This window comes from Manis pentadactyla, chromosome 11 (genome assembly GCF_030020395.1).
Source record: "Manis pentadactyla isolate mManPen7 chromosome 11, mManPen7.hap1, whole genome shotgun sequence".
NCBI lineage: Eukaryota > Metazoa > Chordata > Mammalia > Pholidota > Manidae > Manis > Manis pentadactyla.
Genome location: NC_080029.1, coordinates 5,052,440 through 5,079,697, shown reverse-complemented (window position 1 = coordinate 5,079,697; position 27,258 = coordinate 5,052,440). Strand labels below are relative to the sequence as shown.

Sequence of the window (27,258 nt, the reverse complement as noted above, 5' to 3'; positions counted from 1 at the left end):
AGTGTTTGTTGAATGACTGAATGAACTGTACATGAAGGAGATGGTATTGAGAGCCCTATTGTCCACCCTCTTGCATTCGTTCAGTCCTTGCTGCCTTAGGAAGTAGAGTTAATGGGTCCCATTCCCACTACTCTCTGATCTTTTGCCATAGACCTCGTCTTTGATTCTGGCCATTTGCCTCTTGTGAATCAATTACTGTGGGTGACTGGGTGGGTGGGAATCCATCTCAATGGCTAAGGCTGGGTGCCCTGGTGGTGGGAACTGAAGGGTTCCCTTTGACAGGAAAGAATGGATGCTGTGGTGGGAGGTGCTGTGTGCAGGAGCTGAGACAGGTGAGATGTCTGATCAGGATGGACCTCAGGAGCAGGCTAAGTATTTAGAGAATAGAAATGCACATATCATTCTCAGTGCCCAGCTCCGTTATTTTATCATTAATCTATTACATTAGTTCCATTTGAGATGGGCTGGCCTGTTATGGAAGTTTTATTTAGCTGATGGCTTTGTGTGTGGGAGGTGTTGCCTGCCTGGATTAGGCTTCAGGTGGGGGTGGAGGTTTGGGAGAAGGCAGACTACAGATATTTGTTGAATGATGATGACCTGACTCTTTCGCAGTGGAGCCCTTCAGGTGAATGGTGACCTTTGGGGGAAAGGCATGGAACCGGTAGGTGGTTGATTCCAGGCAACTGAAACCCATCCTCCAGGGGAAGAGAGATGGGCGATAGGCTGTCTGCAGTGGCTTAACAGAGGACCCAGAGGGAATCTTGTGGTGCTGACCTGACCACCTGGAGGGGGAGTTGCTCTGCAGCGTATTAGGGTCGGGAACCTGGGCTTTCTCTAGTTGGTCCCTGCCTGAGCTCTCAGGGCTACTCCACTACGCCCTCTGCTGTCCGGGACGTGTCCCAGCTCCTTGTTTTCTTCCTGACTGTACTTTGTGTTTACAGCGCATAATTGAACTCCAGGCAAAAGAAGTACCTCTTTCTAGGAACTAGTTGGCAACAATTTATCATATGTGATGCTTCGGAATTCAAGAAGAATGTTTTACAAAAGAGAAATCCACTACTGTGTGAGTTTGTGTGTTTGGAGTGAAACTGGAATATTTGAATCCCACCTTCCGGCACCTCAGCCTTGTGTTGTGGATCTGTCTCTTCAACTGGCTATTAGTTGAGGTGGGGTATCTGGGGGAGGATCTAGGCAGAGAGGATAGGGGAAAGGACTGGAGCACAAAGGAGGACGAAGGTAAGGTGGTGTGCTCTCCCACGTGGTGGATTCTGAACAGCTTTCCATTTCAGGATTTTCATTCCTAAACTCATCCACATTGATGAGCACATTGCTTTGATTCGTTGCTAACTAACAGTGTGGCAGGCTCTCTTTATGCATCTATGCAAGCACATGCTGGTATTTGTGTGGGATAGAGTTCTACAGTGGGGCTCTTGTAGTAAAAACCGTATGTGTTTACATTTGTAATAGACACTGCCCAAATTGACCTTCTAAAAGGCATCTTTGAAATCCTGGGTCCTTTCTGTTCAGGCCTCGTGTCTGCGTTTAGTCAGGTACTCTTAGGTCTTTCAGTGAGGTTTTCGTTTTCTTCATGTAGATCATGATTATTTTTTTTTTTTGGTATCATTAATATACAATTACATGAGCCACATTATGGTTACTAGACTCCCCCCATTATCAAGTCCCCACCACATACCCCATTATATTCACCATCCATCAGTGTAGTAAGATGCTATAGAATCACTACTTGTCTTCTCTGTGTTATACTGCCTTCCCCGTGCCCCCCTGCATTATGTGTGCTAATCGTAATGCCCCCTTTTCTCCCTTATCCCTCCCTTCCCACCCATCCTCCCCAGTCCCTTTCCGTTTGGTAACTGTTGGTCCATTCTTGAGTTCTGTGAGTCTGCTGCTGTTTTGTTCCTTCAGTTTTTTCTTTGTTCTTATACTCCACAGATGAGTGAAATCATCTGATACTTGTCTTTCTCCACCTGGCATTTTTCGCTGAGCATAATACCCTCTAGCTCTATCCATGTTTTTGCAGATGGTAGGATTTGTTTTCTTCTTAGGGCTGAATAATATTCCATTGTGTATATGTACCACATCTTCTTTATCCATTCATCTACTGATGGACACTTAGGTTGCAGATCGTGCTTATATTTGTTGAATTTATCCCCCAGATATTCTGTAGCCTTCATTTAAAAAAATTACATCTTCGAACTAATTATGGCTGGTGTGTAGAAAAAGCCTCATTTCAAAAATGTGTTTATTCTTATGGGTTTTTCAGTTTTGGATTTCCTAGGAGGTGTGTTTCTTTTAACTACATGTGGTGGTAAATATTCTTCCATGTACAGTTTTTGACATTTGACTTTGTTTGGTCCTAGGTAGTTTGCTCTCAGAGGACAGCAAGAGACTGTTTTCAATGGCATCCTTAGTGGCTTACGATGACTCGGGCTCGGAGGCTGAGCCTGAGCCTGCGGGACGTCTTAGTGCTGCCGACCAGGTGGAAGATACTTCTGATGTGGTCACACCTCATGGGCAGGATTTTGCATCAGGAGTCCTGGACAGGACAGAGGTGGGAGCATTGCCCACGGAGCATGGTTCTCGTGAAGACCCAGCTGGCCGCCGTCTCCCGCTGGTTCGGCTCTGGGGAAGTGACCCAGGAGCTCGCCCTGCCCGGAGGCTACAGTGGCCCAGGATGGAGCCTGAGGTCACCGTCCCTACAAGTGAACCATCTCATCCTTCTCTCTGGACCAGCCATGCTCCGGCTGGCCACATGCCCCTGGCAGCTGCCCGCTTTAAACAGGTGAAACTCTCCTGGGGAGTTTATGACTCCCCTGAGCCATCTTTAGGTGCCCAAACCAAATCTGAGGCCCCGGGGAAAAATGGCAGCTCTCTTCAGAGGAAAAGGCATGAGGACTGTGTCATACCATACACCCCAAAAAGACTAAGGCAGATGCAAACATCAAACCCAGGAACAGGCGAGAGTAAAGATGTGGAGGCCCAGGGTCCCTCTGTGGGGCGTGCCCCGGCCCCTCTCTGCGTGGCACCCGGAGTGTCTGAGTTTATTCAGCCATATTTGGACAGTCAGTATAAAGAAACCATGATCCCCAAGAGTGTGCTCTTCTGCCTGAGAGGCCACAGGGGCCCCGTGAACAGCGTGCAGTGGTGTCCAGTCTTTTCGAAGAGTCACATGCTTCTCTCAGTTTCTATGGACAAAACCTTCAAGGTAAGACTTGAGTGAAACTGCTCTTTTCAGGTGTTCTTTGGAATAAACTGTTGGGATATTTTATTCTTCAGAGCAGTGAGGTAGTACATGGTTCCAGGCTGGATATTTCTTTTTGGGAATTCCTGTACCTCTTTGTTGGGTTCAGAAGAGGGTATTTAGGGTAGGGGTCTACCCTGGATCGCTGGTCCATTCTGCCCCATTGCCCTGTGCTGCCTTGCCTAGGCCACCAGAGGGTGCTAGTTCTTATTCCTTGTGGGAGCGCTGAGGATGTCAAGACACACTGAAGCCCTGGGAGCTCATCAGGGGTAGAGGTGAGCAGGCCCAGGAACAAGCCTTGGGAACTTGGGGATGTCCTCTGTGACCCTGTTGAGTGTTGATGCCAGCTGTATGCCAGTGCATTGTGCTGGATGCCAGGGGAGCAAGGGTAGATAGACCTGGCCCCGGCCTCAGGGCATGCCCAGTGTGGTAGGGGCCATAGACAAGTAGAGAGGCACACATAGCCTTGCCTCTGGGCTGTGAGGACAGCACCCTGGTGGGACACACAAGTGCTCAGGGAACCCAGTGGAAGGGACAAGCAGCCCAGCCTTTCAGAGGAGGGGGCGGGGCTCACTTGGTGAAGGGTGTGGGGTGGGGTGGAAGGGCATTCTTGGCTCTAAGCATGGGGGAGCCTTGAGGGACTGGGGGGAGTGAGGGGCTTGATGCTGGGGAGGTAGGTAGGGGCCAGACCAGCGAGAGTGGCCGATACTCTGTTGGGGACTTCCAGTTTACCCAGAATTTCTGAATGTCACTGTTACTTGCTTCTTTTAAAAGCTCTTGCAGTAATACAGATGTGCGGCGAGAAGTCGCCATATCCAGGGGTCTGTGGGTAGCGGGGGTGTCACACCTGCCTGTAACCTGCCCCTAGCCCTTCTGGCTGCACTCTGCATCTCTCCTCACTCTCAGCACCTAGTGAAGCACTGAGGTACTAGGTAGCAAGTAAATGTGAGCCAAACAAAAGCTTCCTGGGAAGAAAATGGCTTCAGAGTTGGAAGGACATGACTTTGAATCAAATTTTGCTACTGAGTAGCTAGTAAGCTGGCCCAAGCTGCCTCCTGTCCACATCTGGTGTCTCATGGTCATATCTTGTAGCATTTGTTCATGTGAGAAAAACACTTACAAAGCCCCTGGCACAGAGCTAGGAACCCCATAGGTGCTCAGTAAATGTGGGCTTCCTTTCTTGGAAGAACCAACCTGCCCAGAACACTGTATTTGCCAGTTATATTTCGAGCTTTTGTTCCTAGGAGACACTTTCTGAAATGAAGATAGGAAGCCCTACGGTGAAATCTTTGAAGGAGCTAAGTTGATGGGTGTCATTTTTAAGTGGCCTATTTGAGTCCTAAACAACTTGTCTGTATTCTTTTCTGGCAACACTCATAGAGTTACGTAGGGACAGCATCGTGTTCGCCCTGGAGCCCAAGGATTTCACGCACAGATCTTTGGTGGTGCTCGTCCTGGGAGGCCAGGGCTCTGAAGTGTGCTCGGCAGGCTTCCGGAGGCCCTGGCGTGCACTGTAGCATGCCTGGGGTGGTCCCTGGTCCTGGGGCCTCTCAGCGCTCCTTCCTGGGTGTCTGTGCCCACGGAGGGCCGTGTGGGGGCCTGTCCCTTTGGTCAGCCTGTATAGGGAGCTTCTGGGGCGCTGTGTGGGGCTTGTGTGGAGCCAGCAGTAGCTGACTGGCCCTGGATGTGGGCCAGAGTTGGTGTGATATGGGCTTGGGCTTGGGCTTCATCCCCAAAGCTTGGTGATCTTGGGCACTTCACCTCTTGGCCTGCTTCCTCCTTGATGAAACAAATTGATGACATGTGTGACTAGGGCTTCTCAGGTGGGGCTGATGCCCAGGTGCTGTGTGTCTAAAGCACCCAGTTAAGGCTGGGCACAGGGTGGAGTTTTGTGGACAGTAGTGTGGTAGCAGGTGGGCCGTCTGAGGGGTGCAGGCAGCTGCTTGCTAGGACCCCAGAGGGAGGGGACAGTCTGGCAGATATTGGCAGCACTGTCTTGAAGAGGAGGTGGGCTTGAAGGACAGGCTGAGAGACACAGGGGTGGCAGCTGTGCCTTGTTGGATGTCCGATGCCCGCCCGCCCAGGGGTCCTGATGGCCTGGAGCCCTGTGGGGACTGGTTGCACCTGCCGTGAGTGAGGTGCTCTGTGGGCCCGGCTTGGGTCACTTTCGCCTGGGATGTTTAGATTTCCTAAGCAGAGGCATTCCCATGATAGCTTTTGGACCTGTGGATAGTTTTGAGGGCAGGCAGTGAGTGGAGCCATTGATTTGGGGTATTGTGTTTGTTCAGTCGTGCAGCGGGTATTTGTGGAATGGATGAGAGTGCTGGGCACTGTGCACTGGGTATGTGGGGTTGTCCCCACGGAAGGGACCCTGAATGGCCAAGTAGCTGTGACACCTCTTGACCAGTAGGGTGTGCAGTTGGCCCAGGTTGGGAAGGCTGTTCTGGCATTCAGGCAGAAGGGCTGGCATAGGAAAGCCCTGCCGGGCCGCTGAGGCCCCGGTCCAGAGCACTTTGCTGTGGGGCTGTGCTGCGTGGGGCTGGGTGCAGGTGCTGTGCCCATCCCGAGGAGGTTGGGGGTGGGGATATGGCTTGATGGTGTGGGCACCAGCCCTTGCTCGGCAGGCAGCCTCCCAGGAGCCACTGGCTACAGGGGTGGCACTGGAGGTGGCTGCTGGGGTCAGCATCTCCTTATCCTCTTCTTACCGTGGTGTCTTGAAAAATGAGAGCTGTTATAAACCAAAGATGCAAATGGTTGGGCCAGGGTCTTCTCTGCTTTAAGATATTTGAAATATTTCAGTGACAGAGTTATTTGGCAAATTGGTTTTGAGCAGCTTTTCAGTGTGAAGAACGTGTGGCCGGGGCTGGAGGAGCCAGGATGGGCAGACAGGTGGGGGCTAGTGGGGGCTGGGCGGGCGCTGGAGGGGAATACTGGCTGGGGCCACGGCATGCATAGCCTGGTGGGCGGCTGGCAGTCCTGGGCAGCATGGTTCTTTCCCCCCTGGTATTGGAGGATGGGCTGCATAGTAGCTCTTGGGGGGCCTCTGGTATGAGACGGAGGAGGGCGTGAGGAGCATGTGTGGGCACTGAACCTGGAGTGGGGACAGTGCTGTGGGCGCAGGCAGGAGTCCTGGCTTGTTGCAGCCCAGTCCTGGGTGAGAGCAGATGGTGGGTACAGCAGGGCATGAGTTGGAAGGGGGGAAGAGCTACAAGAGGGGTGGGGTGACAGGGCACCCCCAAACCAACTCTGTGCTCACTTCCTAGGGCACCTTTTCCCGTATCTTTCGATTAAGGTCGCCCAGAGCACCTTCTTGTCCCCGACTAGATCAGGAAGGAAGGAAGAGCTTGGGGGCCAGGGTCACGGGACTTCAGGTTGAAACCTCCCCTTGCTGCTGACTGGCTGTGTAACCTTGGGCAAGTTAGTGAACTTCTCCGAGCCTCAACCAGTGTATGTGAGGTGGAGATAACTATGCATGCCTTGCTGGGTTTTTGTGAAAAATAAACAATATTGGGTGTTAATTATCTAGTGTGGTGCCTTCAGGTAGCAGGCACTTACAGTGTGCTCACATTCTTGCTCTCCCAGGAATTCTCTCCCCTACCACGTGGTGGTCTCTTTCTACCTGCGTAGCCATGGAACCGTATCTGCTCTACCTGGTAGATTTTTAAGCCTCTTGAACATGGGGACTATGCCAGACTAATTTTTTTTTAAAATTAAAGTATCCTTGATACACAATCTTATGAAGGTTTCACATGAGCAACATTGTGGTTATTACATTCACTCATATTATCAAGTCTCCTTCCCTCCCCCCATTGCAGTCACTGTCCATCAGCGTAGTAAGGTACTATAGAATCACTACTTGGACAGACCCATTTTTATATTCCCTGTAACACCTAGCACAAAGTTTTGGGATCAGTAAAGATTAAACAATGTTTTTGGATTTTATTTCCAAACTTTGGAAAAGGATTGTCTTTTAAGTGCATAAATCATGCTTGCCACTAGGGGTCACAGTAGGACAGTGTAAACATCTCGCTCGAGTTTCTAGAATGTGGAAGAATTCTTGATTCAAGGTAACAGTTGTGAAATATGATTTCTTTTCTGATCAGGAGAAAACACAGTCCATCTGATTAATCTAAAGAACGTGGCGTGCCAGTTCCTTCATCTTCTTAAAATGTAGCTTTGGAATTCATACATTTGGTTGGGCACATTGCAGTGGAAAGATACTTTAATATGTTCTAAATGTTCTGTGAGCTATAAAATATGCTTATATTAGTTTTGAAAAATTTGCAGCTAGAGAAATTAAGTTAAACAGAACAATGAGTCATAATTCTACACTGACGCTCTGTTTTCTTTCTTGATGATCCCTTCCCGTCCGTCTCCAAGTGTGCATCTGTTTTTCATGGTTGTAATTCCAGCACAAATACACTTTTACATACTCTTTTCATTTCCCTGTGTCCTCATTTGACTCAACATGTTTGAATACCCACCACATGTAAAGGTAGAATTTAGACTTTGAGGCCCTTTTTGAATCAAAAAGCACAAATGGCCTGCTTTAACTAAACACAGTCAACCTTTATTGTCGGCCCAGTGTGCAGAGCCCTCTGCCAGGCATCGAAAGGATGCCTAAAGGCATATGACATGTTTCTTGCTTCTATTGCCTGTGTACGAAAACATGGAGTTCTGAAACACAGGATTTTAAGTAAAATGTATGAATTAGGTATCTATTTGCTTTACAAAATGATTTGCTCTAGGAATTCCTTCAGTAACAAGCTTCCATCAAAATACTTAAAAAACTTCTCATTTCTGATCATGAATGTAATAGATGCTTATTGTGAAAAACTTTGGAAAGACAGAAAATGTGAAGTATGGAGGAGAAAAAGGGAATCGTTGCTAACGCTGGCCCTGAGTCAGCACCTCAGGAACACTGGGGACCTCTTCTGGCCGGGCCCCTGCTCTCCTGAGGGTGTTCGGAGCGTGGCTCACACTGTACAGTGCGGCATTTTCATTCTCCCCGGCCCCTTCTTTTGTACTGTCTGTAAGGGGCATTTTTCTACCTTATTAAAAGCCTTCCCCGAACATATTTTCATGACTGTCTCAAATTCCCAACTTTGCTTTGTCATATCCATGTTGTTTCCTATCATTTCCTGCTATAGTTTTAAAAATAGTAAGGCAGGGAACATAACTGCATATGTGCATATATGCATAACATAAATGTTGTCTTTTTTGCTGCCTTAATACAGTTAAGATAGGCATTAATTTACACCCGGCTGTAGTTAAAGCCTTTGTGTGTAGTGAGTGACCGTGAATAGATCGGCAAACCTGCATTGCTATTGCTCTGTGAGCCTCCTGTGTTCCCTTTGCCCATCTGCTGTTTGGTAGCTGTGTGACTTTGGGAAAATCACTTAGCCACTCTGATTCCCCAGTTTTCTCATTGGTAAAATGGGGGTAACAGCTACGTATTCAGGTCGTTGCTGTAAAGAACAAGTGAGAAGTTGCAGCCCAGTGCTCAACACACGGGAGGGGCTGAAGAAACATGTTACCAGCTCCCCTGCACCTGTACTGATTACTTAAAAGACAATTAGAGACAAGATAAGTCACCCAGAATCCTCCTACTTAATGTACCTCATGCTTTTGTGGATCTGTTCATAGTCTGCCGTAGATACGTACTTTTCAAGAGTATCAATGTCAGTGTTCTGAAACAGGTACTTTTAAAATATAAAAACTTCTTTGGGTCGTCTGTACCAAACCATTTCCTTGCTCCCTTTTCACAACCTGCACACTTGGAAGGTACGTGGAAGGGCTGTGTCCGTATCTCCAAATCGATCATGTTTAAAATGAGAGAGAGAAAATGAATTGCGCGGTACACTGCCCGTTGGACGGTGCGTTGAGCCTCCAGCAATGCTGGGAGGAGCGATTTCACACCCGAAGATATCCGAGAGCGATCTGGGGGCGGGGAGGGGGCCCACCTTCCTGTGGCCTGGGCGGGGCCAGGTTCACCTGGATTTTGGGCCCCTTTCCATGTGTGTGGAGGAAAGGACTTTGTTCTGGAGGTTGCTGGAGGCTGAAAACCCAAACTGAGTCCCGTGGTGCCGCTTGCCAGCCTGTAATCTCTGACTGAATACAGAGGGTAGAGACAGTTGACCATCTCGAGGGCTTACCACCTACTAGGTATAATTCTAAACACTCCATTTCATCTTCACAACAGGCCTAAGAGGCAGAGGTTGTTCTTACTCCCATTTGCACATGAGGAAGTTGAGGCACAGAAAGGTTAAGGGATTTGTCCATGGTCGCATAGCCGGTAAGTGGTGGAGGCAAGAGAGGAAGTTGGCTGTCAGACTACACACAGCCTGAGCAAAAAGAGCTAAGACACCTGCCTCTGAGAATAAAGGACGGCCGAGCATATCCTTTACCCAGGTGGTGCCCAGGCTGTGCCCCGGTTTCAAAATCTTGTGGTTCTGTTAAGGAGCCTAAGGAGAAGAGGTGATTTCCATAGTGGTTTGGATTTGCATTTTTATGTATTACAAGATCCTGTTAATTTATCATTGTTAGCATACCTGATTATATTAGGGTATCTTAGATGTGTTTTGTAGAAAGTAATATATCTCAGATTCAAAGACAAGAAATTTATGGATTCAAGTGCCAGAGTGAGGGTTTATTTCAGTTTTGAAAGAATTATTCTTGATGGATTTTACAAAATGAGGTTGAGAAATGATTTGATGTGTAGAGTGAGGAGTCGTGGATCATTATGCAGATGACTGGCAATTTATTCCAAGCACGAGGCAAATCTATTGGAAATGAGAGACGCACAGCTGGGGAGGAGGGCTGGTTTGTGGTGGTGGGCGTTTGGTATTTGGGGAGTGAATGACTAACAGTGCATTGGGGGTAATTAGGTGAAGCTGAGGAGAGAATGGTGGTGTGTACGTGCTCAGAGATCATCCTGTCCCGTCTTCATGTGACAGAGCCCAGAGAGGTGAACACACTTGCCCCAGAGCACACAGTGAGGTCAGGTGGCCATGTGGAGCTGGAATCTTGTTGGAAGTGCTTCCTTCTCTGGACACTCAGTCTGGCCCCCTCCATCCCCACTCATCGACTGTTTTCCTTCCAGGGAAATTTCCCAGGGCTGGGGGCGAGGGCTTCAGGCTGGTGGGCAGCTGGGCTGCTGAGCTTCTGGGAAGAGCTGTTGAGATCCTGAGCTGGAACCTTCTCTTGGTGGGAAGTGAAGTTTTTTTTTTTTCGACACTTCTCTCCCTCATATGAAAGCTGCAACCGTTTCAGAGGCCAACAAATGAGACATTCCCCACTTTTCATTTGGTTGCCAGAAGGGCCTTGCAAGCTTGCACCTTACAGAAAAATCCTCAGGTTGAAGGAGGAATAAGCAAAGGAAAGCGTGGCAGAACCCAAGCTGTTCTGCTTTTTGGAAACTTCATTCCTTTTAGCAGTTCAGTGTACCCAGGGCAGGGCAGGACAGGGGGCCGTCCTCGGGACCAGCCTCCTCCGGCCTCATCCTGCGAAGGCAAAGGAAGAATAGAGCAATTTGGGAAAAATGCTTTTAATGTAATTGAAAAATGCAGATGGCAAAATTGGCACGCTTAGGAGTTGAGATAGTCTAGAAAATTATTTCTTGCTGCTTTTAAAACTTGGACATAGAAGTCTCTTAAAGGTGCCTCTCCGGTGCCCAGTGATGGCTTTGCCCTTTTAAAAAATGAGCTGTTCTAGATTGAACTTTGTTTTGTCAGAGAAATAGTAAAATTTTGTGGAAAAAACCTCAAAAAGGCAGAAATTAAAAATGTGGCTGTAGACCCTCCACTCAAACATAATGAGTGTGAGCATTTTTCAAGCATCATTTCCTCCCAGTACTTTTTCCCATGTGCATCCTCTGGTTTTCATCATGCCACAGGTGCTTTGTTTGTGTGCCAGCATTTAAAAAGTATACGATGGTTATTGCCCTGCAAATTGCTAGAATTTTTGCCCCTTAAAAGAAAGTGTAGGTAAGTCACTCCAACCCCCAACGTTTTCTCCTGGCCTCTGCCTTTCCTAGTCAGGTGCTTCTCCTAGACGGGTGTGGCCCTACAGGGGGCTCCGAGTGCTGGGCAAGTGGGTACCAGGGCACTGGGGGGGCAGTCAGATGGTGCTCATGAGGCAGACCAGTCGTGTCAAAATCCAGGTGAACCTGGCCCCGCCCAGGCCACAGAAAGGAAGCCTGCTTTCACATAGCCTCCCTCCTGCAAGCTTCCTGAAGTTTCTGTACCTGGCAGGATAAAAAAGAACATGCTTCAAGCCCCTCACAAAATGGTGCGACCCAGGAGGACTGCATGGGCCTTGGAAACCTAGCTCTGAAGGAAGGGGCCCTGTAGCGCTACCTTGCCGGGATCTTGGAGTGGCGTCCGTGCTGGTCTTCCCTTGCCAGTGGGGGGCATTGGGACCACAGCCCTCCCGTGCAACAGGGGCTGGAGCGAAATGGTCACCCCAGGGGTGTTTCTGGTCAAGGGCTTTGACTTTGGGACTCATGCTTGGTTGGATGGTCAGGCTGTCCCTGGGTTGAGCTTTTAATTCTCTTATCTTGTCTCTCTCGTTTTCTTTTTGCCTTTCTGTTTTATTTTTCTGGGAAATTGCCTCCACTTTATCTTTTAACCTTTAAAAAATTTTTTTTATATTTCTGCTGTCTTAACTTTTTTGCTGAGGTATAAGGTATATTCAGGAAAGTGTTCTGTTCTATCATATTTTTATATTCTAAGAGCTGTTTCTTGTTTCCTGAGTGTCCGTTTCTTTAATATAGTATATATATATATATATATATATATTTTTTTTTTTTTATTGCATATTTAAAAGGTCTTTTCTTAACTGAGTTCTTTGAAAGTTTTCCTGTGTTTTTTGAAATGTTTCTCTTTTCAGTTCTTTTTATTTATTCATTTTATATCTGTTTCATGTTAAAGATTTTCTGCTGCCCATTCTGTATATGAGAGTGTGTGTGTGTGTGTGTGTGTGTGTGTGTGTGTCTATGTAGGGGCTTGTCCCAGTGAGGTTGCTGTAGGGTGACGAGGGGGTGAGCTGGCGGTTATTGCCGGACCCCCCAGATGTGATTCTCTCAGTGTTTTCCAGTTAAATTTCTCAGAGAGGAATCTTCTGCCTGTCCTGGGGTGAGGCCGGGCCGCATGCTGGCTTGTGAGCTGGGGAGGACGGTGGGGGCTCCGTGTGTAGCAGGCACACTTTGCTCCCTCTATTTGTTCCTCCAGCTGGTTTTTTCACTTACCACCTGTGCACATCTTTTCCTCTCAGTGGACAGATTGACTTCATTCCTTTTAGTGGCTACGTAGCCTTCCATTTGTGGCACACACCATCATTTATGTGTAAATGTGATTGTGTCGTCTTACCTCGACAGCGGCAGAATTATTACATTTTTAACGTTTGCTAATCTAATGGTATTTTGTTTGAGAACCAAATGAGTTCATTTACGTGCTCTTTTAGGGCTGGGCCTGGCACCCTGCTAATGCTAAATAAGTGCTTGTGGGGGTGGTTTTTGTCCATCAATCTCCCGCAGTCTTAGCATCTCCCTTATCTGGGCAGTTTACATACTAACGGTGTTGACCTGTCATTATATCTCCACCACGTCTTGTTCGACTTTGGGTTTTGTTATTTTATTTTTTACAGAGGAGATCTAACATTTTTATAGTCAAATCTATGGATCCTTCCCATTGTAACTGTCCTGTGGCTTTAGAGCCTGGCATGTCCTCCCCCATCCTGAGATCTGATAAATAGTCACCTATATTTGACCTTCATCTAGCAGGGATTAGCCTGAGCCAGCTTCAATTCTCATTATCTCTCCCAGGCTTTCCGTGGGTCTGGGGCAGGCCGTGCCCACCGTGATGAATGTGTGCCTGGTGCCAGGGATCGACTGGTATATTAAGGAGAGCCCTGCTTCCTGATGCTCCCCCACACTGATGCTAGCTGCTAATGATTTCAAATGACCTTCCTCCCATCCAGATTATTCCTCAGGGCACAGGTACACCACAGTCACCCAGACTCATACCTCAAAAAATAAATGTTGTTTTGACCATAAAAGATGCACAGATACACTACGGAAAAAGCAGGAAGGTATAAAGAAAACAATTGCCCATTATCTCTCCAGCCAGAGGCAATGACTAGACCTTTTAGTATATTTCCATCCAGTCTTTAAAAATAAATTTTGACATAGCTGAGTTCCATCTATACATGTAATTTAAAATCATGGGGTCTGTGGTACCTACAAGTTATTGGCCTTTTTTCAGTCTCATTCTTTCATGAGTGTACATGGAGTTTTCCAGAGGCTAGGGGACTAGTGCACTGGATTACTTAGAGAAGCAACTCTGAGAACCCAGCTGTCTGTATTAAGCCAGCTGGTCAAGGGGTGGCAAAGATGTAAACAACACCTTCTCACTGCTTCTTCTGTCCTTATTTTTCATAAGATAAAAGTTACTTATGTTAATACGTAATAGTGTTTATTATTGTTACTTTTACATGCATTAATAAATATTTTTAACGTCCTCAGTTTTAATTTCTAATATGCTAAATATGGATAGATATAGCCCACATAAACAGCAGCTCTTTGGAGTCCTCACTAACTTTAGAGAGTTTAAAAAGAACCACAAGTTTTTAGAACCATGGTGTTATTTAGGTCCGCAGTTCCATTTTGGGGTATGTGTGTATTGGCAAGAAAGGCGTCACATCCCAGCTCTGGTGGATATATGTGTAGGTTCAGCCCCAGCTGTGTCACCATGTCCTCCCGCATGGTTACATTTCCGAACGGTGTGACCAACACACCATCCTGGAAGGTGCAAGCCTCCCTCGGTCCCCTGCCTCCCTCCTGCCCTTTGAGAAGATGAGTTCACAGCATTGCAAAATGATTGGAAAAAATCTCCCAATTTCAACATACCCTAAAATCACAACTATCCTCTTAACCCCCTCCCATCACGTGTCTTCCCCAAGTGCACGTGGCTTCGCAGCCCGCTCTTCCCACTTTGCGTCTCTCCCAGCCGCCTCTGCTGCAAGCCCACCAGCCGCCTCTGCGGCCTCAGAGCGCCGACGATTTTCGCTGGTTCCGTGATGCTCCATCGAGTTGATTAACTGTAATTTTCCTAGTCATTCTCGAACACTTAGGTGGTTCTAATTTTTGCTATTATAGATAATGCTGAAGTGGTTATCTTCATGAATGAAATCCTTTTCTGTCAGATTATTTCTTTCAGATTGATTCCCAGAAGTGGGACTACTGGGTCAAAGGGTCGTACATTTCCATGGGTCCGGCTACGTCTCTTGTCAGGTTGCTTCTGAAAGGATCGCACCAGTTTGCACGGCCACTGGAAAGCCTGTGCAATAACCAGCAATTTTGCTTAACCATCACGCCTAGAATTTTCCCTGGGGCCCTGAGGGGGCAAAGGCCCTTATCTAAGTGAGTGTGCTCTATAATTATTTAGACTAACACCAAAATTGCTTTCCGAACATTTTTAACCTGCTGAGGTTAGAATTCTGATTCCCATACGTGCTAGCATCAAAAGTTTCATAAGTAGCAATTTCCCTCTCCCAGCTCACACTGTGTTTACACAGCCCGACAACGGAGGGAAAACTGGAGAGCTTTTATAAACAGAGTGGTCTCTCTCTGAACTAGTAGAAATGTTATTTTGAAAGGTACAAAAACACAAATTAAGACACGTTTTCACTGTAACTTTGGGTAAGAAAAGTTGTTAGTTTTTGTCCTGATCTCTTTTCCTATTCTTTTGCTTCCATTTAAGTGTGCTCTGAAATGTCCCCTGGCCCCTTGGAGTCGTGCCGTGATGCTGTTAACCCGGTGAAGGGCACTGGCTGGGGGACCTGTCAGGTGTCCTCAGGTGCTGGCAGTGGTGGTGGGGAAGGGGAATGAGACGCACTCTGGTTTGCTTGTAGACCAAAAGCAGGTCTTTCTGTGGAATCTGCAGGAGGCAGAGGTCAACTCAGTATGAGGTAGAACTTTCCTTGGAAAGCTGGACTGGATTCCTTGGAAAGGGGGCAAAGATATCTTGGCCATGTTCAGTGCAGGTTGGAGCCCATGTTGCCAGCGAGCTGGCAAGTGGGTGCAAGCCTGGTTCAGGGACTCTAAGGCCCCTTCTGGAATGGTGTGTGCCTGTGGCTAGGGCCCACGGGGAGGTTGTGCACTGCCCCAGAGAGTGCCCTGAGCTTGGCCCTGAAATACGGCACCCCTGGCCCCAGCTCAAGCCTGGCCAGGTGCTTGGCACAATAAGTATTCAGAACGAAGGAGGCCCATCCCTTCCCTGACAAATCTGGGCTTCTGTATTCTCATCTGTGAAATAATTACCTCCCAGAGCTGTAAGGATCAGAGGAGGTTAGAAGTGTGAAACCACTTTGTAAACTATAAAGCCCTTAAAAAGGAAGGTATTATCAAGAACTTCAAGCCAGGGTTTATTCTGTAATTGCCTCCTAAGCCATGTTCTTAAGCGTGGGAGGTTTGCAATCCAATTTGCCTCCAGTTGCCTTGATTCCTTGAACAAATAATTGGGTGTGCACCCGTTGATGCCAGCAGGCCTCTCCAGGAACCTGGGCCCCCCCAGATGCAGCTCCCTGTTTTCTGGCTCAGCAGTGTGACATTGCGGTTGAGGTGCCAGACTCGGGGAATGGCTTGGCCCAGCCAGGCCTTCAGGACTTGCTTCTGTATGGCCAGTGAATCCCCTGGGCCTCGTTTTAGGCTCTCCGTCTGTGGGGTGAGCAGTGAGGGCCACAGAGCACCACAGAGCAGGTGCCATGGCGTGCGTGAGAGGTGGCCCTCAGCATCGGTGCCACAGACCTGGTCTCTCCACTTCGTCCTTTGTCTGGCCATCTGTCAGTCCAGCCAGTGATGTGATGTAATGTGCTGCCTCTGTGTAGGCCTTGGTCTTGGGGGGACCAGACACACCCTTGCTGGCAAGAACAGTACTGGGGGACTGACATCAAAACAGACTCAAGTGTGACAATGTGACAGGCCCTGCAGGGGCCACCTGTGTTGGGGATAGGAATGCAGAGGGGAGTGGGTGGGTCTGTCAGGGGTCGGGTAGAGGACAGGACAGGCTTCAGGAAGGGCAGGGTTGAGCTGCGTCCTGAAGGATGAGGTGCTAAGCAGCCTGGTTGGCAGGGGGCACAGGCCTGTGCTGTGCTGACCACCTTGCTGTAAGGCAGCTGGTGAGGGTGGGCCTGGGCGGTGTTGGGCCCACCAAGGGGAGCCATCAGGACTTGCCGTGGGCTTTAGGGCTGGATTGCCAGAGGCATGAGACTGACTGAGGCTCCCTGGGCTTGTGACGGGTGGGGCAGCACACCGGGCCTTTACATGTCGCTCACCCACAGGTGGGCATGACCCGCCGAGCTCAAGGAGTCCCACTGGGGACTCAACCCCAGCCCTGGAGCGTTCTCACTGTGGAGCTTTGTGCAAGGTATGTAACTCTTGGGACCTTAGTTCTCCATCAGCCAAGTGGGGATAATAGCATCCATCTCAGTCTTCTGAGGTTTGAACTCCGAGGAGAGTACCAGGCATTGGTGAGCCTCCAAATGCAGCTGGCACTGGCCACAGCCGCCGCCTCGTGCCCACTCCACAGATGAGAGAAGTGAGAATCAGAGAAGAGCTTTGAAGGACGCGTGGGTCCTGCTCACAGAGCTGGTACTTGGGCTTGCCCCTCTGTGCCTCTGCGTTCTGGGGTGGCCCTGTGACATGTTCCTGCTTAGGCATTCCAGCCAGCAGTCATGTTGTGAGTGTGGGTGAGGCCCTGAATCTTTCTGAGTCTCAATCAGTTCATCTGTAACAGGGGACGAACTCTGTAAGTTGCACGATGGCAGGGAATTTGTTTTCTTCCCTTGTATCTCCAGTTGTTGGAGGAGACTGAACACATAGTAGGTACTTAAAAAACACCTGTGAAACAGTGACTAGTGACTAACATGTGCTCAGTCTACCACACTCTTGTGGGCCTCCTTGAACCTCGGGTATAGAGAATCCCAGGGGTGGTTCTGTCCATGTGGCTTAGCCCCTGTCCCCTGCCTCTGGCCTGTGCAGGAGCGTCCCCGTGCGAGCGGCCAGACCTTGCAAAGGGCTTTGAAGACTAGCTGGGAGCTAAATCAAAGCTGTGATTGTTCCCAGCTGTTGAAATGTTTGCATTCACACTCACAGGTAATGGGCTTTGGGCTGACGCCTGTAGCTTGTGTGTTTATTTATTATTTATTTATAAATCATAAATCCAGAAGGATTTGAGGAGGCTTACAATAAAAGATAAGAATATAGTAAAACTGTTAAAACAGACCATGAAAAGCCACCCTGAAATGAGAAGGAGGCACATAAATTAAGTTCAGGGCTGACGACTGTTACTGGGTTGGCACCTTCCATCTCTCTCTGTGTGTTCTTGCAGCTCCAGGGCAGGGCTGAAGACATGCCCAGCACTGGCTGCCTGAGCAGAGCCCACACAAGTGGCCTCACATGGTGATGTGGGCTGGCAGGACCATGGTACTCAGAGGAAAGGCAGTTTCTTCCAGGGCCATGTCTTGGCTGCCCTGTGATGAGATCAAGGGTGAGAGCAGAGGCTGGGGGTATTTCTGTAGCTGTCACCCTAACCAGTTCATGTGTGGCAGGGCCACAGGCCCCTGGGCCAGGGTGCCTGGCTGTTACTCGCTTTTCTGCACCTCAGTTTCTCTCCTGCCAAATGGCGATAATAATACTTGCCAACTCAAAAAACTGCTGCAGGGATCAAACGCAGTGGCATTTGGCCTGAGACCTGGCACTTGGAATATGCAGTTGTTTGGATCTGACCCGTACGGGCTGTGATTCCCATGGTGAATGCCATCCTGGGAAGATGGCTCAGGTCCTTCGCTCTGGCCCCAGCGTTCAGAGGAGGTGCCACCAGAGGGGGTGGCAGGATGGGGTGCCCCCACGTGCATGCCCTCAGCTTTATCTATACTGACACTGTCCACACTGAGCATGGCCTGTTCATCATTGCTTAAAAACACAGAGTTTGAAGTGAAGGGAACATACTTTTTAATTATTTCCCTGCTTGTCTCTAGCAATGCTGTTGTCAAGGAAACCAAAACCTTTGAAAAGCTTTTCAGCTTCCTGGTCGGAAGAGGACACTTGCGCAGCGCTTGTGCTGTCTGTGGAAATGGACCTGTCTTCTGTAACAAAATCTATTTCTTTTAAAAGGGCTTGCTTCCTTCCCTTCTTACAGATAGAATCTTTTTGACCTTTCAACAGGAGATGGAAAGTTGTTTCTGATATTTTCTCTTTTAAAAGAATTACCTGTATTCTTGACTTACAGTACTTCATCCATTCAGCATTTGTTGCAAGACTCGGGGGCCAGGGATGGGAGTGGGATATAGAGATAAATACAGGGTATTACCCTTCTTTGAAAGACTCCTGGTCACTTTGGGTAAAAGAAACAGGTGGACAGATACTGACAGTGGCAGCATCAGAGCTGCTTTGCTGGGTGGAGGATAAAATGCTATGGACACAAAGGACAACTCCGGGAAGAGAGAGTGTCAGTGAGAGTCACTAGGGCGGGTAGAAATTGTTCAGCAGCCAAGAGGTGGAACAGCATTTGGGCAGAGGGAATAGCCTATGTGAAGGCCGGAAGACACGGAGGCGTGCGCGGCATCAGCCGACTGCAGGGCCATTAGGTGAAGCTGATGGGCTGGACGCATGAGGCAAGGGGAGTGAGACTGTCCAGGGCAGGCATGCTCTTCAGAGCTGTTCTGTTTCTGCTGGTAGAACCCCTGCTCCTTGATGCATGCAGACATGTCCCTCCTCATATCCTAGCTTCAGAGGGAAGGGGCGCTGCTAACATGTTTTGAGTCTAATAATTCACTTTTGCTGCAGGAGTACAGCTCTCACTGTAATGCTTCAGCCAGCATTCCAGTAAAACTTTATGAGAGTTAAGCCCTGTCAAGGGCATTGGCTTTACATGAAAAAGATAAATCATTGTTAGACAAAGAGGAGTCTTGTTTTTAAACAGCCCTTGTTATTTTTCTCTTGAAATTAAAAAAAATAAATGTAGATTTAAAGAGTTGTAGAAGCAATCTAGAGAGTTCCTGAATACTCTCCGCGCAGCTACCCCCGTCTTACATGACCTTGATGTGTGGCTCCAAACTAAGAAATTAGCATTAGCACGACTCTGTTAACTAAACTGTAAACTTTATTAGGATTCACCAGCTTCCCCACTAATGTCCCTGTTATGTTTCAGGATCCAATCCGGAATCCCATGTTGCATTCAGAGCTCTTCTTATTTTTGTGTTAATGATTTGGGCGGGGCGGGAGGGCGAGCAGGTCGTGGACTGAATCTTTCCCCTACTGCCTATTCTGAGTTCCTCACACTGAGCCCACCCCTCACACAGCCCCTGCCCTACAGCCAGGTCCAGACTGGACACCTTTGGGTGTCCACTTTCAAGACGTGTTTCCTTGTTGAATCAGGAGCAAGACCAGCAGAGGGTCTGTGCTTTCCCGAGGCCTAACCTGCCCCCATCGAGCACCAGCTGCCCCCGCCTTCCTGGTCGCCGCTCAGTGATGACGGGTCTCCATGCCTTTTCTTTTTGCCTTCTGGATTTAACCCAGCCAGACCTCTGGGCTCATGATGACGTTAGCAAGAGTTTGGAGTTAGACCTCGCACGACGTTGACTTTTTACTCAGCTCTCCTGCGGCGTATTTGATAATTGAGTGGGTCTGGAGGCAGTAACTGAGAGGTGAAATGTGTTGCATTTAATGATGCAGCTAGAACATTCTTTGGGTGCAGATAGGTGCATATGTGTAGGTGACTGTCCCTGACAACCCCTGCTTGTGGTGCTCCCTCCCTTCTCTCCCACTCCTGCCTTCTTTTCCTCCTTCTCTCTCTCATTCTGTCTGTCCCCCTCTTTTTCTTTACTTTTTCCATTGCGCCATGGCCCACCCCTACCGGCCTTCCCTTTGCTTTCCTCTCCCTCCCTCCCAGTTTCAATTCCCTTCTTTCCTTTCCCTGTGACAGGCCAGAGAAGCTGTTGCCACGGTAACAGAAGCCCAGCAGAAGCTCTGCTCTGCTTTCCTGATGCTTCTGACGATGATGACGTAGATAATGTTGAGTTCTAGAATCAGCTAAGCCTTGGCCTGTGGCCTCTGGAGTCCCTTCATTTTCCAGAGGCCAAAGTGGTGCCACCACTCATTCTGTTCAGTAAATGGTCATTTTTGTTTTGGAAACTTCAAAATTTATTCCACTTTCCCAGTGCTGTGGAACTTGTTGCAACTGTGTGCAAAATACTCGGCTGAATTTACTTATATTAACAGAGGGAAAAACCCAGATGAGAGCTGGTGACACTGTAGGCTCTGCAAGTGACTTAAGGTCCACATGGGAGGGCTTCTGTACATTTGTTGAATTCCGGGGATGGATGATTAACTGCTTTTAAAGGATGTTGGGTGAAAGGGAAATAGGGGGCCTTAAAAAATCTTCCCTTTCTTTTTCACTCAACAAATGTTCAGTGAGGACTTGCCAGTTCAAGACAGGTGCTCCTCGCCTCGAGGAGCCCAGCCTTGAGTAGGCGCTGGGGTCTGTGTGCACGCGCCCTAAGGCACAATAACAGTCCTTGGTGTTTGCCGTCCAAATCCAGGGAGTCCAGCTGTTGTCCGTTCTGGAGCAACCCACATGGCTGCACATAAATAGGCTCTGTGGTCCCCTCGGAGGGCTGTCGGCCTCCGGGCCCAAGTGGAGCTGCTTTACAGTGGCGGCAGCCTTGTTCCCTGCTGTTCAGGCTCTGACTTAGGCCCGTCTTGTTGGCATTAGCCGGGGTTTGGAGCTCTGCCGTTCACCTGGCACCAGCTAATAGCCGAGCAGGGAGGAGTTAGTTCATAGATTACACTTAAATTAGGACTTATTCCCAAAGGTAACACTGCTTAATAAAAACCTTAAGCCTTTATTACTGTGCTTATGGGTATCCTGGCTCCGGGGTGTAAAAATAAGACTTGTAAAATCCAAACATTATTTGTGGAAATGCAAAAATATTTTCATTAATAGAGGGTGTGATAAAAAGCAAAAGGCGTTTTCCGTCTGCACTTAACTGGTCTTGCTGCACTTGGGTCTCTTTGTTTTCATAATCATTTTGAACTTATTTAAATATCACCCTTTCAGTAGTGAATTTTAAAGGAAGGAAGCTTTGGTGTGTGAATAACTTTGCAACAACCCACCATATTTCCAGCCAGTTGCTCTGACTTAAGTTGATAATGGACCCCACACAGCAGTCACTAATGGATGATTATTTGGAGTGTTGTTATTATTGTTTTTATTTTAAAAGAAAGGTTTGAAATTAGCATAGTAAATCTCTGTGGGATCTTTTCAAATAAAAGAATATTCACGTTAAAAACAACTTTCAGGAAAGATGTATGGTAATGAATAAAACATCAGTGAGTGAAAATAAGCGTGTTTAATTATTCAAGTAGAAGTAGTAATTTAAACTAATTATTGCTTGCGGATTTCATAATTCAGTTTTTGTCTCGCAATAATATTTCCTCCGGGCCTCCAGGGTGCGTTGGCGGCTGCTCCATTCCTGGGGTGCGGTGGGGGGTGGGGGGGCCTCTCCCCTCCTCCTCAGCTGCAGCCCTGCTCTGCTTCTGCCTGGCCCCCTTGGTGGCCTCAGCCCCACTGGGCCGCCTATTGAACAATTCCTTGCTCACCGCCTTCTGGGGCCATAGCTTCAAGAGGCTCTGGTTAGTCTTGCCCACAAGTTCCAAGTGTCATGGGACTTCCAACCCCGTGTCTTGGGCTTCACAGGCCAGGCGGCTGTGACCTAGGTGCACGTCCCTGTGTCCCCACATCCCCATGAGGCAAGGCCCTGCTCTTCCGGGCTGCCTCCTCTGGATGGCTTTCCTCACCCCCTGCTGGAGTCGACCATTCTTTCTCCCCATAGCATTGTGCTGCCCGGCTGTCTTGGTCCTTTAAAATTTTTTTTGTTTAAATTTTTTTCTTGTTTTGGCTTTGAACTTTCTAAGAGAAAAACATGTTCCTTTAGAGGAACCGAAAGGCACTAGTGAGGATAAGAAGCAGGGTGATTAATCACTGTAACTGGCCCTCCAGCCCCTCCTCCAGAGAGGCTCTCTGCTCCTTAGTGCAGCCCTACTTCTGCCTGCTGGCACTTGCCGTTTTTTTCTGGGATTCTGGGGTGTCATCTTAGCACAGACTCCTGGGAGGGGCTCATTCTCCTGGTGCATCTTCCTGGGTATGAGTGGCACTAGCGGGTGCTGGCAAAGGAGTAGTAAGTGCTGAAAAGTACTTATGCTCGATCGTGGGAGGCTTTTAAAACCCAGTTATGACTGTTCCTCCCATGACTACCTATGATGGCACAGGGGGCTCTCTGCTCCTCCTTTTATTGCACAGACACTGCCTGGCACAGATCTTGACAGTTCAGGTGAATTATTTTTCTACCCCTCAGAAAGTGAAGGGAAGGCTTTCTATTGTAACTTCTTACCAAGTGCCCTCTGTCAAAAGGTAGTGACATCTGCTCTCCTGACATGTGACAGCCATTATTACCTCAGTATAATCACACACCATTCCATCTCACGCCCAAAAGCTTTCCATCCATCATGTCAGGAAGGATTTAAGACACTTTTTTCCCCCCTTTTCTTTGTTATTACTTTTTCCTAAAAAAATAACCCTCTGACTTTACAGGCATTATGTGGGAAAGTGAGTGACTCACTCCTTTGCAGGGTTATTACGATGGACAGGGACAAGACAGGTGGGCCACGGGGGAAGCAGAAGGCAGTGAGCGGGCTGTCAGGTCAGGAGTCCACGTGTGGCTCTGCCTTTCACCAGCTGAGACATTGAACAAGCCAGGCCAGCTTGGGCTTCGGCTTCTCATTTGGAAAACATGGAGGTCAGACTGTGATCTCTAAGGTCCTTTTAAGCCGAGTGGTTCTGTGATCTCTAAACTGACTTTCACTGAGGGAGGTAATGAGAGAATTACAGGTGTTCTCCTAATTCTGCCCCCAGAGCCACTGGAAAGAACTTTCTTGATTCTGAACTGGGTTTGTGTGTGACCTCCAGAGGAAGTCATTAAGCAAAGCAGAGAAGTTGCTAACACCTGTGAGCGCCATGGAGCAGGGCCATGGGATGCAGTAAGTGCCCAGGGGATGAGGTTTTGGCGGCCGGCATTTGGGGGGGCCAGCCGGGAGAGCACACTTAGGTGTGGAGGTCCTTCCCTCTCTGAGGAGCTGACAGCTGAGTCGCCCACCTCAGGGCTTCCATGTCAGAAATGCCCGATGCATGGTGGTTGGTTCTCTCCTATTTGATTGTAAGCTTCCTTGGGGAAGAAACCCTTTCTTCCTTATTTCATTTAAAAATTTATTTTTAAGAGTAGAAATAGACAAATTTGGAACAAAATGCAAAAGGGACAAAGGATGTACAGAGAAAAATGGTCTTCCTCCCCTGAACCCCTGCTACCAAGTCCCCTGCCCTGGTTCTGAAGGAGCCGCTCCTCACTCATCTGTGGGCATCCTGGGGGCACCTGGCCCCCCTGCAAGGAGCAGAGCTGACTCAGGCTCGTTTGAATGAGTGGCCTGGCCATATGCACTCTGAACTGAGGCATGGATGGCCTCATATTGAGGGTGGAGATTAGAGGCAAGGCCTCAGGACTTACTGGCATCAGTGGGGCTCCTGGAAGCAGCTGGGGAGACTTGTCCTTGAGCTGCCCCGCCTCTCCCCACTGTTTCTTATGAAGTGTGGTTTAGTGCCCCTCCTGCCTGCAGGGCTTATGTGCATTGAGATGGTAGCCCTGAGCAGTACCTGGAGCTTGGCACAGGCACAGGCATGGTGACTCTTGGTTCCTCCCCCGTATAGGTGTCAGTTTGAGATGATAATGCAAAATCAACGTGGAGGCGTGATGCCATTAATGGATTGCTGATTAATTCAGCATTTTAGGAACCCCATTTGATGCCCAGAGTGAAACTGGCTGGAGTGAAGCAGAATTAGAATAGCGAGCCTGCTCTCCTAACTGAAGCGCATGTAAAGTGCTTGGCCCTCAGACTTCCCCTGAGATGACTGCACTGAGCAGAATTCCAGTTTGCAGCCGGTGGCTTCCAGGGAGTAAGAATGGTTGGTGGACCCAGACCAGCACTGCCAGACGGAGCATCACGACGATTCCCCTTGGCCTGGCTCAGCACTCATGAAGTGCTATGAGTAGAAGGGGGCCAGGCTGGTGAGGACTTTGCCATGGGCTGTGTCTGGCACCACAAGAACTCAAGGTGGCTGGCTCCCTGAGAGTGAATTTTGGGAGCAGTGACAACTCGCATTTGCTGAGATCCCACCATGTACCCAGCTCAGTGCTTGGCATCGTATACACGACCGATCCTCCCCAAACCTCTGAGCTGTTGATGGCACGGCTGTCCTGCAGTTGCGGTCCTGGGCCTCAGAGGGCCTTGGAGCTGGAGGTGGAGCTGGGACTGGCGTCCAGGACCGTTTACTTCCCCCCGTGTTCTTTCCACTCCCGTGCTCCGACCCAAAGATGTAAATCAGATGTTTGGATTCTCCCAAGGCTTAGAGCCTCCAGCTCAATCAAGATATGTGGGCCCATGTTGAAAGAGGACAGAGCAGGGAGGCCTGAAGCCGCCATTCTCAGCACACTGGTGGGCGTGTCCCAGCACCGGGGCACTTGGTTCTGGAGGCCAGGTGGACTGTTCAGGAGTGATGATGTGGGTTTCACTGAGGAGCGTGAGACAGGTGTGCTTCCTGCTCCTGGAACAAGGAGGGGCAATGAGACAGTTCAGGGATATAAGAAGCGCAACGAGAACAGCGGTGGCAGCTTTGAAGGGGAGCGAGTTAAGCATGGGAGACAAAGTCTGCTGAAGTCCTTCCGGTGGAAGACCCAGTGCCAGGCTGAGCCTGCGGTTACCATCTTAATAGTAGCCGGAGAGTTCCTGAGAGAGGCGGCAGTGACACACTCAGAGCCCAGGCATTCAGTCTGCATTGTGTCCTGCACTCCTGAAAAGCCGCCTTCAGATGCTTCCTGACCTGCTCGCGTGTTTGGGGGTGATCGTCTCCTTTGACATGAATGACCCCCTTGTTTACGCCCAGGCCCACGTACTTCTCATAGTTGAGGAGGCAGTGAGGAAAAGCTTTTAATTCAAAGCCCTAGCCATCTTCCCAAGTCAGGTGAGGTGGGGATTGGAAGTCAGCTTGGCTTAGATGAGCGAGGCTGGCCGCCTGGGTGGCCCTGGTTGGGTTCTGGAAGGGGTCCGCGGGTGGGGCGGGCTGGATGGATGCCTTCAGGCCCCTTGGCTTCCCTTTTCTTCTGGGTGCCCTGTTGGAAGCTGGGGCATTCCCAGGGCAGTTGCTGCTGGTGGCCGCTTATTACATGCAAATCAGAGAAGCCCTTTGGAGCACATGTAGCCTGGGCGCTCTGGCTGTGTTCCTTCTGCATGCTCTGGAGGCAGCCGTGCCCTGGAGCGTGCATTTATTAAGAGGGGGGACCACAGTTTCACACTTCAGTGCCCCAACAGGCCCCAATGCCCGGTGTTGCTGGATTGAGTCTGGGCTTTGGAGATTGGCATGAGGGCAGAGATGTGACCTCCCCTCCTCCGAGAGGTTGAAGTGCTAGATGAAATAAGTTGAGGTGGGCCATTGGAAGACCCTTGACTGGTGCAAACCATGTGTTGGGCAGGAAAGAGGAAGAGCCTGTCCTGCTGGGAGAACACACTGGAGCTGGTGGTAGGGGCGGGAGAGAGGCTGTGCGGGCTGAGGGCTGGTGGGAGCAGAGCACAGGTGCGGGGACTGCAGGGACTGAGAGGGGCATGGTAATGGTCTGTAGTGGGGGGTCTGGACTTGGTGAGGCATGTGGGTGAATCTAGACTTTTTCCTGTAGAACTAGGGGCCGTGGAAAGTTGGTGGACTGGTGTGTGTGGAATTGGGGGGACCCCCCCCACAGTTTCCTGTGATAATCTGGACCTTTAGGATAGGACAAAATGACTCAACTCTGGATAGCTTTACCTCTACCCTGCTCCTGTATGTAGACTCCCAGGATTTAAGCATAAAAGTAATTACAATTTGGGGGCTTAAAAATGCTTCCATTTACTGAAAACCCACTTTTACTTATATTGAGTTCCAGTATTGCTCAGCCTTGTGTGTGGGTGTTCAGGCTGAAGAAACCTGAGATGTGGGAAGGTCAAGTTCTCTATTGTTAAGTACCACAGCCCAGGAGGGACTGTGCTGAGCCCCCCACCCCCGCAGTGCCACCTTTTTTCCCTGCAGCTCCGCTCCCTTCCGCTCCCCCAGTCTCTAAAGCCCAGAATGAATGTGGGATTATGAATATTTACACAGCCTGCACAGGACTCGTGACGCAGCTGAGAGCCACAGAGCGTTTGGTGACTCATCAGACCTTTTCCAAACACTGGTGATATTTTGCTACTCTAAAGGGATGAAAGTAATTAGCTGCTAAGGCAGGCAGATGACGCTACCTAAGTACGCAAACCTCCAAGGGCCTGTCTTCTCTGTGCCTAGGGTGTTTTGTTTTGTTTTGTTTTTAAAGCTATGTGAATTATTTTCTTTTTAATAATGTTTGTTTTCTTCTGATTATTAAAATAATGTATGCTCATGGTAGAAAATACATAAATGCATTAAATAGGAAATAAAATGCATGAAGTATTTTTCCATTACAGTCTTATTAAGAATGTTTTGTGCAAAGGAAATTTGGAGCACTAGACTTATTTTATTTGAGAGGCCTATTGAGATAATTCAGATCAGTGGTTTGTAGCCGGTGTTTTGGGGGCTCTGAGGCCTTGATGGAAAATTTTTGGGGCTGCCTCTGTGGAGGGTAGGCTGGCGGGCTCAAGACCCACCCCCCTCTCCACAGTAGCTCTGCATTATCTGTCTCATGACTGGGCTTCCTCACATGACTGCTTTTGAGCAAATGGCTTCATGTCTTACCAGGCGAGTGACTCAGTGATATGGGCCCAGCCTGTAATTTTACAAGTAAGGAGCTCTTGAAGCTGTTGGGAGATGTGTCCGGCCTAAGGTAACATGGTGGCC

The 27,258-nt window shown here is 48.9% G+C and overlaps 1 protein-coding gene across 7 annotated transcripts in view; it reads left to right on the top strand.

Annotated features, from left to right (window-relative positions):
- Nucleotides 1-27,258, top strand: part of WDR25 (WD repeat domain 25) — a 147,466-nt gene that overhangs the window by 1,171 nt on the left and 119,037 nt on the right. For 4 of the 7 annotated variants that reach the window (XM_057488148.1, XM_036881974.2, XM_036881977.2 and 1 more), the window contains exon 2: nucleotides 2,383-3,223. In XM_057488148.1, the coding sequence (XP_057344131.1) occupies nucleotides 2,417-3,223 (807 nt within the window). In that variant the 5' untranslated portion in view covers nucleotides 2,383-2,416. Of the gene's footprint in view, nucleotides 1-969; nucleotides 1,064-2,378; nucleotides 3,224-27,258 lie in introns of those variants that run through there. The other 3 variants (XM_036881971.2, XM_036881973.2, XM_036881975.2) reach the window with 2 other exon arrangements.